At 36.9% G+C, this 15,922-nt stretch overlaps 1 protein-coding gene across 2 annotated transcripts in view; it reads right to left on the bottom strand.

Annotated features, from left to right (window-relative positions):
• slc39a7 (solute carrier family 39 member 7) overlaps nt 1-15,606 on the bottom strand; it is a 38,685-nt gene extending 23,079 nt beyond the window's left edge. The window contains exons 1-2 of one of the 2 annotated variants that reach the window (XM_082186749.1): nt 15,420-15,606; nt 3,568-3,893 (exon numbers count right to left, since the gene is read on the bottom strand). In XM_082186749.1, the coding sequence (XP_082042875.1) occupies nt 3,568-3,888 (321 nt within the window). In that variant the 5' untranslated portion in view covers nt 3,889-3,893; nt 15,420-15,606. The remainder of the gene's footprint in view (nt 1-3,567; nt 3,894-15,419) is intronic. The other variant, XM_082186750.1, reaches the window with a different exon arrangement.
• Between the last annotated feature and the right edge of the window lie 316 nt (nt 15,607-15,922).

The following is a 15,922-nucleotide window of genomic DNA, read 5'->3' as shown; positions in this document are numbered from 1 at the left end:
AAGCGAGTTTGTCATAGTACTGTTTTTTTGTTTTTTTTATTAAGAATAATAATGAACCCACTAGAGCTGCACGATTCAGGCTAAAATGAGAATCACGATTTTTTTGCTTGGAATAAAGATCTTGGAATAAAGCTTTATTATTTTAAAGATCTACAAAATCTGAACATTATGTTACCAAACAAGATAGAAACAAAATAAGAAATGATACTCTTCAGTCAAATTTAAATAAATGCAGTAAACAAAAATAATGTAATATTTAAATTAGTGCTGTCAAACGATTAAATTATTTAATCGCGTTTAATCGCATTAATGTCATAGTTAACTCGCAGTTAATCGCAATTAATCGCATTTTTATCTATTCTAAATGTCCCTTGATTTCTTTTTGTCCCATTATTTTTTTCTCATTTTAATGCTCTTATCAATAGGCTTGGGTATCGAGTATCGAGTATCGATTGGAACCGGGACTAGCTTTGCGATTTTCCCGGAATCGTTCAAAAGTTTAAATTTCGATTCCTAGTTTCGATTCACAGTCCGCCGACCGGAAGAAGAAACCGCTGTCTAAGTCATTTCTAGCCCTATTCTGAACTGAAGTAACAACATAATCGATTTCAAACTGCCAAATGTTAACTCGCTGACACTTTAGTTAAACATTTGTAACGTACACACGGCATGGTAAATGCGTGTACTAGCACAGGTGTAAGCTTATATTGATTGTTATGCTAAACTGCGAACCGACACATTTTATGAGACGCTGTGTGGGTTGCCTTATTAACTCACACAGCGTCTCATAAAATGTATTCAGAGCAAACAACCCTGACGTTAAACCTTAAAAACGTACTTATGATGTTTTCTTATTCTTCGGTATCTTGCAAGTTGCAACCATATTCTCTCGTCCTCTGCTCGTCCGTTTGAAAACTGCACGCGATGCCGGCGAACGTAAAAAAATATATATATTCATGAAAACACATTTACGAGCTGCCAACTCTCACGCATTTACCGTGAGACACACGCAATTGACACTTCTCACACCACACATCCATTTTCTCACGCACAATAAAATCGTGAAGCAAAGAGGACACGGAGACCGACAGACTAGACAGAGCAGTTACTTTATGATATGCAAAAAAATCTCAGCTCTCAGATTCTGTCAATTTTATTACGAAATTATAACAATAAATACCGTTTTGGCGCTTGTAAATGTGACGCGACAGATCCCTAGCGCACGTGAACCGATCATCTCGACTAGCAGCTAATAGTACAAAAAACACGAACACTGTTGAAAGATACAGTAGACTACAACTTACCTAACTGTATATTCCTCATATATAATATCGATCAATCAGTGTTTTTTATCAGCGTGAAGAGGTCAATAACATAGCTGGAGAACAATTATGTCATATTTACCTCAGGCAAGCCATTTAATGAACATATAGGCTGTAGCACATAGGCTAGTTGGCAAGAAAAAAAGAGCTATAGAGAGTATTTTGCTAAATATGTGTACTATATTACATATTTATTATATTTGAACTTATATCATTAAATAAAGTTGTTATTATAATAAAAAAAAACGCATTATATTTAATTTGAGTTATTTTTAACCTTAAATAATACTGCCAGCTGATAGGGCTCTCTGTATGTTTACAGCATTAGGTGAGTTGTTTTTTTCTTGAGAAAAATTAAAGCCTATCTTGAGTACCTAATATTTATCCAAATGAGTCAATATTAAATCAAATCACAATAACTGAATTGAAATGAAATAATTAAAAAGCGTAGCTTACCAGAAATTGTACCATGTAAACATTGTAACATGTTGTCACTAAACCTAATAAAATTCAGTTTAGTTACTAAAATGTTAGTGACAATCACATACAATACAATACACTTATTGTGATGCAAATTTTTTTATATTTCAATTGATGGAGAAGGTCAGACTATTTCCTTCAGAAAGACCGTTGGTTAGCTAGCTCATTTAAAATGTCAAAAAAGTTGTTTAAAGTAGATTTGATATTTATATTGTAGTTGAAAACAGCCCTGTGAGAAATTCATAGTAAATTTCATAAAAAGTAAAAAGTAAATATAATTAAAATTGATCTAAACTTTTTTGACCCTGCCAAAGAATCGGAATCGAGAATCGTTAGGAACCGGAATCGAAACAAGGAATCGGAATCGGAATCGTTCAAATTCAAACGATACCCAACCCTACTTATCAACATGGAAAAGTGGATCGGCTTGCTTTGTGCAAATATTTTTTTATTGAAAACAACATTGGCATATACTGTAGTGTTCAATTTCACACTAACATTCACACTCGGAGCAAATAATCGCATCAGAGAATTCGTGTCCGCGTCAAGTGGTATTTAAGACTGGATGTGCTGCGATGATAGCTCAGTTCACAACGACAAAACACACAGATCACTTGTCAATGTCTTGTCAATGGAACCATTTGGCAACTTTTTAAAAGTAAACTTTCCATTCAGAATCTTGTTGGCATCCATTTCGGCGTCTCGCGCTCGTCATCCACTCAAAACGTAGCATTAAAGGGGTTGCACACCGGACGAGAAGCGCAGCACAGCGCCGCGTCGCGTCTAGGACAACTCGAGGTATCGCACACCGGACGTGCACTTTCTCAGTTTATGGCCAGCAATATTGTTATGTTTAAGGACATCATGGAATTAAGATAATGTCTGTACTATGTTATGATTGTACTGTACAATTAAATACAATCGTTGCTAAGTCTGCAGTCTGAACACTTTACCTCAGAGCGTCCGTTAACTGAATGAATTGAGAATATCTCCTGAAAATCCAATAACATCAGCAGTTTTCATCCACGCAGCTGATTTCTGTAAATTAATGTAAAACTAAATGTATATTGCAGCACAGGGTGAAGTCAGTAACGACGATTTGAGACAAATAAATGTAAATTTAATATAAAACTATGTAAATGGCGCTCTGTGGCGCGGCAGGATTTTGAACAAGGCCCTGAGCCGTAGCTGGGCGCCGCGGACAGACGCCGAATGGCGCCGCCGGTGTGTACACTGATAGAGAATAATGTGTTCGAATTTGTTCGAATGTGCGACCCCCTTTAGCCTACTACTCTTTGGCCGGTGTGAGTTTCCCGGTAAATCCGCGAATCACATGCATGCCGAACCGAATCTAGTGCGATCCGTTCCACTCCTAGCGCGTTTTATCTCGTTGAATATCATTGGCAGAATCATAGAAATGCAGGATTAAGATCGCGAGGGGGGTTGAATCGAGACTGCGATCTTTTAACAATTAATCGTGCAGCTCTAGAACCCACCATTCAAGCAATTGCCACCCCCGAATTTGCGCTAATTCAAAAGCGAAAGTAAAATGCACACGGGCATTCAGGAATCAGAATTAACTAAAAGGTTGCAAAAGATTTATAAGTACTTTATTACTGTATGCTCAAATGTTCATTCATTTAACAAAATACATTTGATCCCAAAAGACATATCCCTGACATATTGTAACAACTGATGAGGAATACAATAACCCTAGAGGCATCATATGAATCTATTAGTACGCTAATCTATCATCATGTTTTACCTGCATCCATAGCTCCACCATGTTCCGTCTCCCTGCTTCTACATGGCTTTTCAATCGCTCAGCTCCATGATCATGTGTGTGGTCGTGGTCGTGCCCGTGGTCGTGTGTGTGTCCGTGGTGCTCCTCTTTGTCATGGGGCACGTTAGCTTCAGCACTCCATTTGCTTGCCCCATGATGCATCTTCCCCCCACCATGCGAGTGACCGTGGCAACCCCCGTCACCATGGGAGTGTCCATGATGATGGTGGGAGTGAGCGAGTGTCTGCTGGGACATTAAGATCCCAGCAGTGAATAGCAATAGAGATTTGCTGAAGGTCCACATTCCTCCTGAAAAGAAAGGAAATATTGTTTTTAAACTCACACAAACATATTCTGAATCAGTGCCATAATATGAGTGGATTCAGTATCTGGTTAGTTGATGCATGACCTGTCTATGCACTTATTATTCCTTAAAAGATACTTTCATTGTTAAATTAAAACTGTCCATCATGGCAGCAAGTCACTGTTAATGAGTCATTGAGTTTCAACCGATTCATTCAAACGGCTGATTCAAACATCTGAGTGAGTCATTCAAACAAATCATTAATTGGGGGATGACGTCAAAATTACTAATTCGCCCCTGGTTAGGGATGGGCGATATAGCCTCAAAATTATATCACAATATTTCAAGAATATTTGCGATAATGATATTCATGACGATATAGACTAATTTTTTTTGAAAATGTTCTTATCACATTTATCTCACTTAAATGTTTGCTCACTCATTGCGTTTTTACAATGGGGTAATTTTGTTGTTAAGAGTTTACACAAGCTTGATTTCAATCTTTGAATTAAATTGAAAGAAGTAGCAAAAATGTATATAAAATAATAAAGATACAAATAAAGAAAACATTTTTTGGGTAGATCTAACACTAGTATTCAGAAATACTACAGAAACTGAATAAAGTAATCAAATGTAAAATAACAGTCTTTTAGTTCTGATTCCTGACTAAATTAAATGCAGATGCTATTAATTCTCATTTCTTACAATTAAAGCTATCTTTTGTTATTTTGACGTCAACATTGATGACAGACACATACAGTAGCCTATGGCTGCTGTCACTTTTACTGCTAGTACCATTGCTGTTTTCATTATACTGTCTGTATATTGATGTGCTATTCAATTTATGAGTAAAATAAAGCCTGTGGTAAACATAACTTGATGATAATCAAATTAAATTAGGCTGATCTGGGGCCGTATTCACAAAACATCTTAAGGCTAAAAGTAGCTCCTAACTTGCCGATTTAGGAGAAACTATAAAAAATATAGATAACAAAAATATAAAAAATTTAGGACTGAACATTTTTTGAATCTGTGAAAAGGAGTAGGCAATAATAGAGCCTTGGGTGCTGAGCCTTTTCTTCATAAATGCAATAAATATTTTGATTTATAGATTTTTATCTGTGATGATGACATAAAGGTTAATTTATGTACAGGCAAAATGCATTGAATGATGGAGAAAAAGACATTGCAATCAAGTTGAAAATAATGTCGTATCATCAGCTCTGATAGACTTGTGGGCAGCTCGAGTCACCCGAGTTCCGGCTCGTGTACCTTTCCCGACCTTTCCCCTCCTTTCTCTCTTCCACTTCGCTTCCTGTCTACTCACTGTCCTATCATCATAAAAAGGCAAAACACCAAAAATAATCTTCAATAAATAAATCAATAATGTCCGATTACCTGTGTTAGTTTTTTTCCACAAGTTAAAGAATATAATAAGCGTATATGGCGTGCTGCTGTCCGAGGAGATCGAGGGCTCCGAGCTCGGAATTTAGCCCAAACCCAGAGAGTACTTCCTCGTATCCCCAGCTGAGAGTGAATCGGGGAGGCAGAGGGGTGCAGAAAACGGTTGTGGTAACTAGGTCGGCTGTGTGTGTGTGTATATATATATATATATATATATATATATATAGGCTATATCTTTATTTGAATATGGCAAAATGATACCTAGTTCTACAATATTTATGATTAAATCACTGACAGAGACACCTCCTCTATCAGCCAATCACTGTGTGCATAGTTAGGAAGCGTATTGACATCCATAGCAATGAGGTCAACCCCGCCCTTTTTCTTAGCTTAAGACTTTTCTCTATTCCTTAGTAAAAGTTGGACTCAGCAGCTTTGCGAATAGGTTAAGAGAAAACTCTTAAAGAACTTTTACTGCTATTTAGGAGAACTCTTAGTGGTAAGATACATTGTTTAGTGAATATGGCCCCAGATGTCCAGATATCGAATATGTATTGGATAAAACCAAATTTTTAAGTAGCTCAGAACAGATGCAAAAAAAACACAAAAAAACAGATCTTGTGTGGATTTTGTAGTGTGCAAAGAAATTCCGATCCGTGTCAGATTAGAGTAAAAAAAAGAAATATCCGATTATTTTATTTATTTATTTTTGTGCCAGTGAAAACGCAGCCTTGGCCTACTTCTGGGTTTTGTAGGCCAAAATCGTGGAAGCAAGTTAGCATTTTAGCAGTTCCGGTTCCATCGTCCCAAAGTCAATGGGTTTTTTGAATGGGATTTTGGTTAGGCTAAATGACTGAAATAAGGTCTGTGGTGAACACAAGCTCAAGTCAAGACACTTTCATGTTTTATTCTACGACATAAAATACATCAGTATTACCCCACTCCTGATTTTTTTAAAGCTGTTATGTGTCTTGAAAAGGCTGTTGCTAACAAGTGGCTGAATGGGACTACAGAGGCAGTCAGAAACATTAAACGTCATCACGTTGAAAAGGTAAGCTCAGTCTGCTTTAACTCAACTTTATTTCTAGAGCACTTTTAAAGTGCTCAATGGGTACCAAAGTGCTGTACATAAAAATAACAAAATTAAACAAATACCTACAACCAAAAATACATAGAAATTACAGCACATTATTAAAAGCTAAGCAAAATAAATACGTTTTTAACTTTCTCTGAAAAGACCCTAGAGTAGGAGATGTTTTTAAAGACAACGGGAGCTCATCCCAGAAAAAGCTCTATTCACTGGGACATTAAGATCATTTCTACATTTCAAGCACGATCGAGGAACCGTCAGACACAGCTGATCATTGGAGCGAAGAGATCTCAAAGGTTGATGTAAACTGATTAAATCAGAGATATACTTAAGTGTTAAGTCATGGAGAGATTTGTAAATATAATAATACTTTATACTGGATTCTGTATCGAATCGGTAACCAATGTAATAAAATTAATACAGGAGCAGCCGAGAGAGGAGGCCTGACTCACACCCAGGTACAAAGCGTTACAGTAATCCAAACGAGAAGACACAAATGCGTGAACAACCTTCTCCAAATCATTAAAAGAGAGGAAAGACTTCAACTTGGCTATAGATCTCAGATTTTTTTTTAAAAGAAGCTATTTTTAACAACTGCATTTATTTGATGGTCAAATTTAAGCTCAGAGTAAAAAATAAAGCCAAGGTTTTTCACAAAGGAACGTTTTTTTTTTCCTGGAAGCAATGACAGATTGTCATTAGTATCCATACCATATCCCTTTTGACCAAAGACAATAAATTCTGACTTGCCCTCGACTTGGAGAAAGTTATTTGCCAACCAACACTTCACATCAGCTAAACAGTTATACAAAGACTCAAGAGAAGATTGCTCACCATGTTTTATAGGGAAATAAATTTGAGAACCATCAGCATATAGAGCACTACCGTGCTTATCAAAAATCTTTCCTAATGGAACCAAATAAAGGGAAAATAAAAAGTCCCAAAATCGAGCCCTGAGGAACACCACACGTTAGTGGCACTACAGATGACGAGCAGTTTCCCCAACTGACTGAAATGGTTCTACCCTTAAGATATGAGGAAGACCAATCCCAGGCTAGACCCTGGATACTAACTTGGTCTTTAAGACGATCAATGAGAATTTCATAATCGACCACATCGAAAACAGCACTGAGATCTAACAGTAGTTAAACAACAGGACTACCAGAATCTACACCTAATAAAATATCATTTGAGACCCTGAATAGAGCAGACTCTGTACTATGACCAACTCTGAAGACTGATTGAAATCAGTCAAGAATATTATTACTAACTAAAAAATTCATTCAGTTGTGCAAACACAATCTTCTCTAATATTTTTGAAATAAAAGACAATTTGAATTTTGAGATTGGATGGAAATTATTCATGTGAGGAATCAAGATTTGCTTTCTTAAGAAGGGGCTGAATGAAAGCATGTTTGAAGCTATACCTGGAACAATACCTGTAGACAATCAACTATTGACAAATAGATAGCACACTTGGACCAACTGAGTCCACAATCTCTTTAAATAAAGCAGATGGGATAACATCACATGAAGAACAAGAAGGCCTAGGCTTCACATGTGCAACTAGGTTATGTCTTTAAGTTGTGACAGAGACACAGGAACAAAACAGGACAATTGTTTCAAAGGAGCAACAAAGGTAACAGGATCATTACTAACAGATACAATCCAAGAACGAATTCCAAAAATATTACCAGTAAAAAAAATTCTCAACTTTTCACATGTGTCCATGGAAAAATAAATTGAGGGAAGGATAGCAGGTTGAAGTACTAGGCTATATTAATTAGGGATAGGCCTGTCGCGATAATTAAATAACCGTCTGATCGCGATTATTTGATCTAACCGCGATTGTTTCAGACAACCGCGATTATTGCACTCTTTTATAGGCCTACGGCACAAGGGGGAGTCATGGACCAAAATAAATAGACAAGCACTAATTACGTTTTCCAGCAATATATTCAAAGTCATCTGAAGCCATTCCATAGCTTAATGTGAGGGACAGTAGTATATTTACACTGTTAAATTAAAGTTCACAAACTCGTCTGCAGCTGTCAATCATTCCGTTCAGCATTCAAACAGCGCGCGTCGTCCGGTTACGACAGGATACACGGTAAAACTTTCTCCAATGTGACATTGACGTTATAATGCTTGATCTGTAGTTAAAGGGCTGTGGATTTGCATAAAATGACTTTATTTTGCTGGAGTTTTTTGCTGTTTCTAAATGACTCGCTTGCTACCGTGTGCCTACACAGCACAAGGACTATGAATTGGCATCAGACGCACAATAACTAGAGTTTAAAACTGTTAAGAAACAAATGATCAATAAACTGTTGCCCTCGACATTTCTTCGCTTTGTGCCGTGAACTTTTAAATGCGCACTTGTGCAGCGCTGCGCACTGTGACTCCATGTTGCTTTGAGCACATCATTCTGCACCCGCTTTGTTCCGCTCTGTTTTGAAGCGTATCATATTATCATGGTTTGTGCACATTTGTTTTTATTAACATGTTTAGATTTTTTTTTTTATTAAATTACTGTGCAGATGTTTTCAAAAATTACTTTTTGCTGCTGATTTATACACTCACTAAGTTTAATAAACAAATTGTCATAGCTATTGAATATATTTATTTAATATTTAAAGGTGTTAACTGTAATCTTACACTGCAAAATGATAACTTACAAAGGATTCAATTCATTACAATTATTTAATCAATGAAGCACAAAGCCCTAAAACAGACAATTAATCGGCATAATCGCCAAAGCCCTAACACAGACAATTAATCGGCATAACCGCAATTATTTTTTAGTCAATTAATCGTCAGCCAAATTTCATAATCGTGACAGGCCTAATTAGGGATGCACGATATATCGACCACATAGTGCTGGGCGGTGTACCGGTTCATACCGAATACCGGTGTTTATTTTTGTTATGATATGAATTTTTAAAATACCGCAATATCGGTGTATGTCGCTTTAATAACGATCGGAACGCGGCGCGGTCCTTTTGCACTGTTGCATTGTGGTGATGCACGTGTTACTAAGCGTGACTTTGAAGATGGATAGGTTAAACTATAATTGATAGCTGTCAAATTATATTACAGTGTTTCCCATACATTGGTTCACAATATCAACACAGCCTTTTGGAAAATCTATTTGTGGTTGGCATTGACATCGTTGAATAAACATGAGCACTGCACGTTTCAAAATCAAAATACGGCGCGGGTGTTTTTATATGAATGTATCTGAAGAGAACTGACGGTCTTTAGAAACGTTTCTTTGTTATTACGATTGAATCTTTCTTTCTCTTTCCTGATAAATCAGCGTTTATGAGCGTTTCTGCTTTGTGTACAGCCGTTACCGGGGAAACCGCTATTTCTGCCGCTCCTAAAGCGCCTCCTGCTGGCACCTCTTTGTAAACAGCCTTGCAAACCTGTATAAATACTAGTGTGGATTTTTTTCTACAATATTCACTCATGACAGTAAAATAGTAGCCTGGCTAACGTCAGACCTCTTTCTCTTTGAGACGTGGTCTGGGAACCACATGTTCATTTTCTCGTATTTGAGGCGTGGTTTACGAATGCCCAGAGCCGTTTATTGGGCGCTACAAATGTCTATCAAATGCGCCTGTACGTAGCTCATAGCCAATCGTTTCAATTATACCAGATGACGTATGTAGAGCGACAGATATTCAACGAAGAAGACGACGATGGGTCAGAGATTTATGTGTACACCAGAGTCCTGCACGGGTCCGATTTTGTAAATCCGCACCCGCAATGCTTAAAACCGCACCCGACCCGTTTTCCGACAGCAGCACGAATTAAAATCTGCACCCGACCCGCTTAAAATAGAACCGACACCCGACCCGCACCCGAAATAAAATCAGTTTAGACTATCACATTATAGACACGCTTACAAAAATGTTTATTGCCAGGTCATACAGAAGTTATTACACGACAATTAACACAAGGACAACTTCAGCCGAAGCTGTCAAAAGGCCGATACATGAAGAACATGGCTAACGTTACCACAAAACTGAGTAGCCTTATAACATTTTACCAATCGAACAGTCGCGGCTACAACACTATATGCCACGCAATTTCGTCTAGCCTACATCTGACCATTTTGGGTTCAAACACGCCCTGCACACCACACATACTTAACAGTGTTAAATATGAAAAATACCGTTCAATAGAACTGCTTTGTTACCACAGTTTCTGCGTGCTTCCTCAGGGATGAAGTTCCACATTTGCGGCTATCCAACACGAAAATGTTTGCAGCAAAGCCTTTCACAATATTTTCTTCAGATAACTCCAAATTTCTCCCACACACTGGACTTGATTTTTGATGACATATTGTCGACAACTTTACAATCTCCACTAGCTTCTTTTCTTCAACTCCTCAGCATCCATCTCGGCGACTGCAAGCAGATCGCGCGCGCGCGGTTATGATGAATTTTTAAAAGTGAAAGTAGCCTAGGTAACGTTATAGATCCTGGGAGGGCGTGGCGCGTCGGCACAAATAAACTGATGTGGATTTTAAATTATTTTATCAACTTGAAATACAGGCATATTTTTGTAGATGTGTTCCTAAAAATATGCATATATTTTTACGTCTGTCATGTTGGATCCATAGATATAAACAAACTGCTTCGGTGTGTCGCATAGATGTCGTCATCGTCTTGCTGCTCCCTCCCCGTTCTGTGATTGGTTCCCTAGCTGAGGCGAAAATCTGGTCCATGGAATCCATGCTGACTAGCAGCGTGAATAAAATCGCGCTGCGCTCAAGGCAGCATGGGGAAACCCAGGCTAGTAAAATAGGGCATTCTAAGTCAATCTACTGCAGTATTTCCTCTCTCACTCAGTGAAAAATGGGTTTTACACCCAGTCATGCAAAAAAAAAAAAAAAAAAAAACGTCACATACCGTGAAACCGGTGTAATTTAGAAAAATACCGTGATGTGGATTTTTGGTCATACCGCCCAGCACTACGACCACATATCGATATCGGCCGATAAATGATCATTTTTGATGTTATCATTATCGATCCGATAAGAAAATTAGGCCGTTATATCAAAGCCGATAGATAATTATTTAGCCTACTTCAGTTAAGAGATGTGCACTGTTCGCCATGATGGTTTTGAATGATTGGAATAACTTCCAAAAGGAAGATACAGGTAAGTGCAACATGTGCAGCACAAATCTGTCATACAAGCTTCATAACATTATAATGAAAAAAACGACTGTAAAAGAATGCCAGTGTTTCAGCGCGACGAGCGCGTTGTGGCGGAAAGAGCGAGTCTATGGAGTCAAGCAGCACAGTCAAGTTCGCTTGAGCACTCACAGCATTTTGTGCCATTGTAAGTTGTAATACGTTTATTTTGTGTGTATATATATGTATATAATTAAACAGTTTAATGATTAAACAGTAATGCAAAACATTAAAAGCTATAATTGGGATTGCATATACATATAATTATTTTTGTAATTAAATAGTTGTAAATTATTTGAGTATAGTTAGGCTACATTCTTCAGCAACCGTTGAGTTCATTAACCTTCTAGCAAAGCTGTTCAGTTTACAGGTGTTCATTCTTGCAGCTTAAACAGCAATGAAGTAATTTGAAACAGTAGCCTAATATTAAAGATGTTTACTATTATTGTAATTTCAAAAACATTGATGCGTTATTATTAGAGCTGAAACAACTAATCGATTTAATCGATTAAAATCGATTATTAAAATAGTTGTCAACTAATTTAGTCATCGATTAGTTGCTAAATAACTTTTATTTGCCATAAGCGGCTCATTTCGTGCATATTTTAAATCTGTGTGGGAGCACTTCACTTTGAGCCTTCAAAAAAGAAGAGTAACCTGTAAACTCTGCACTACTGAACTGGCCTGGCACGGGAGTACTACGTCTCTGCACGAGCACCTTAAAGGGATAGTTCACTTTGAAATAAAATTTTGGTATATTTTAGCTTACCTCAAGGGCATCCAAGATGTAGGTGTCTTTGTTTCCGCAGTAGTTTCAATTTTGATATATTTAGGTCAAACCGTTCTTGTCTGTCAGTCATATAATGCAAGTCTATGGTCACCACCTCAAAGAGCATGCACAGAGTCCAAATGAAACAATTCCCCATCGTAAGTACACATTGATGGCCTAAGTAAGACACGAAACGAGCGGTTTTTGTGAGAAAACTAACCGTATTTATATCGTTTTTTACCTCTTGTACACAACCAGCGCTTGGGCAGACTAAGCCAGAACGCGCGCACACGTCACACACCAGGAAGCGCGCGCGCCCTCAGATCACTTGGACGTGGATGTGTAGAGGTAAAAACGATATAAATACTGTTCGTTTTCTCACACAAACCGCTCGTTTCGTGTCTTAGGCCATCAGTACTTACGATGGGGAATTGTTTAATTTGGACTCTGTGCATGCTCTTTGAGGTGGTGACCATAGACCTGCATTATATGACTGACAGACAAGAACGGTTTGACCTAAAAATATCAAAATTGAAACTACTGCGGAAAAAAAGACACCTACATCTTGGATGCCCTTGAGGTAAGCTAAAACATACCAACATTTTATTTCAAAGTGAACTATCCCTTTAAACGAAAACACGTTTTTTCTGGACAACCTTCTGATGGATTTTACTTAAAATTTTACTTTAAAATGTGAGTTCCATTCAGGTTTCATGCCATTGGCACTTTATTCGAAGGATTGTTTACAATTTCACAGCATAAGCTATAAAGCTGTTTCCCAGGTATAAGCTGTGTGTTTACAGGAAAAAAATAATAAAATGCGATTTACTGCAATTTTATTGTTTTATTCTTATTCTTCGTGAAAATATGTTCTGAAAGATTCCTTAACAAGCTTTGTTCGGGATGTTAAACTACTTTAGGAGCCCTAAGGACTGCCATGGTGAAAACATTATTTGAAAATCTCCTTGTGAAATTTGCTAGAGTACGTATGGGTCAGTGTTTTGATTGCAGAAGAGTTCGACAAAGGATTACTAACACATAATAAAACACAACTCCAGGTATGTTTTTGATGAGGATATGACAAAGCAAAATGGTTAAAATCTCAAAAAAAGTCTGTTGAATGATAAAGACCCTTTGTTAATAATTTACTTGGGAAAAAATGGGCAAAACTAAAATATAAGTACATAAACCGATTAATCGAAAAAAATCGACCGATTAATCGATCATCAAAATAATCGTTAGTTGCAGCCCTAGTTATTATTAATAACTAGCACTTTTTTGTTCTCGCATTATTTTCATCAACAATATGGTTTGATTAAAATGATTTCCTTATTGTCCGTGCAGAGGCAATTACATTTTATTTATCCATGGCACATGCATTTTGTTTCTTTATGCAGCCCAATGTTATCCAATGACTTGTTTGCATTATTTAGGTAGGCTATTGTATTTTAATTGTATTTAAAAAATGTGTTAGGCAATAGATTTTTTGGTAACACTTTACAATAAGGTCTCATTTATTAACTAACATGAACTTAACAGAGAGCAATAGCCTTTGCTATCAATTTTTCCAAAAATGTGAAAAATGTAATGACAGACTCACACCTTTTTACAATTTCCTTGTTGAGCACCCAATTTGAGCAACATATTGCTTTGCTGTGGATGTGCGTGCTTTGGATCTGATTTTATTGTTAATTAATCAAATATTTGTGTTCATGTTAGTTCGCAGTGCATTATTAACTAATGTTAACAGATACAACTTTGGATCTTAAAAATGTCTTAGAAAATGTTGAGCTTAACATTAACTAAGATTAATAAATGCTGTAGAAGTATTGTTCATTAATTGTTGGTTCATGTTAACTAATGCTATCAAAATGAAACATTATAAAATGTTATCATTTTTTAATAAAGAAAGTTGGCCATAGGAGTGTAACATTAATTTTAAAAGTTAAGGACTCTTACACTGGTTCAAACTAGGCTACCGTATTTGATTTATGTTGAAGTGTTTGGGCCATGCCTTTTAATGTTAAACATTTTGTTTTTGTATTCAGGCTATCAAAGTATATACAAATTTGAAATGTTTTAAATGCTTTCAAATGTAAAGAATTATCGGTTATCAGTATCTGCCACAATTTTCATATCGGTGCATTCCTAATATTAATATTAGAGAAAACAGCTTAATTATGCTCATAATTGTGATCTTATAAACTTTTCTAACTCAAACGTTCTGGGAACATGTTTTTAGATAAAAACTGAAAGAGTTGTCGGAAGCTTGGTGATGGGAATAGGCCTAGTTCCTTTATAGCCAACCTTTAGCTTTTTACTTCTGACGACTGCATTTAGGCTTCAGAATTCATAAAAATTGTGTTCGTCTGTGATAATTAAGTTACCTTGATGGACAAGTGCAAGTATCAAACTTTTGATGATAACAGAGGTTGTTTTTAGCAATAATCCAAAAGGAACCAGTGTGATGCTAACTGCCGATTGGCCTACAAAGTGACGTCATAACTGACATATCAGAATAACATTCTCCTCCAAAGTGGACCTGACAGGAAGATCACACACATTTATAAGAAAAACAATGACATCTCAAGAGGGCAGTTATTATAAGATAATACTTATTAAATAGCAATGCCCATCCAAATAAATATGTTCAGACTCAAGCATGAAGAACATGACTATGACTTACTAAAAGTGATTTATCTTAAAACCGTGGGAAACCTGGAGTCAACAGACAGACAATTACTTAACCAAGCCAAAAAATCTTAAAATAAATATTCAGAGTATAAAAACACTTGTTTTTCAGTAACCACGCTAAAGAGATAATGGTGTTAAATAAAAAGCATCTGTTGGTGATGGATCGGCTCCAGTCAAATATTAGAGATAGATAAATCAAGATCCAGGTCTTATCACTATGATCATGAGTATTTAAAAAAGAGTATCACTTATCTGCTGTATCAACAAACAACAAATAAATCTACCTATAGAGTGAACAGACCAGTGATCAGTATAATAAACACACGACACGATCAGTCTCACAAAGTGCAATGATCATCGTGTAAATACCTGCTGCTGATGAAAACGCCTTGTAGACCGCGCACTGTATCACAATCAACAGTCTACTAGCCGTGCACGCGTCTAGTAATATTATAATTTGCAAAGACTTCGATTATTTTCACTGTCGGTGGAGTAGAGACCATGAGATGCTACTACTGCTCACACTCAAACCGACGTGGCATATTGTCAACGCAGTAAAGTGCCGCGAGACTTTAGAGTTGTGTGTTCATAAAGACATGAAACAATGAAATAACGCGATATTACAGCCACGCGTCAAGCCGGATCATAGAGCCGGATGCGAATGGTGTACGTTAAATACTACTGAACCATTTTAAAAACTATGTATCACTTGTATTATTTTAAAGGTATCTTTCTGTAGTTGTACACGAGGAGAGGGGTGAATCAGAGAAAAATGATTATATTCTAAGAAAATTACTGCAATATTTGGGCGGCAAATGTTGTTCACTGTTTCCTGTAATGAGACATAGTTATTACTCCACCAGGGGGCGCGC

The sequence above is a fragment of the Leuciscus leuciscus genome, assembly GCF_965113295.1.
Source record: "Leuciscus leuciscus genome assembly, chromosome: 12".
Lineage (NCBI taxonomy): Eukaryota > Metazoa > Chordata > Actinopteri > Cypriniformes > Leuciscidae > Leuciscus > Leuciscus leuciscus.
The sequence above is the reverse complement of the archived record's forward strand: the minus strand, read 5'-3'. Positions and strand labels throughout refer to the sequence as shown.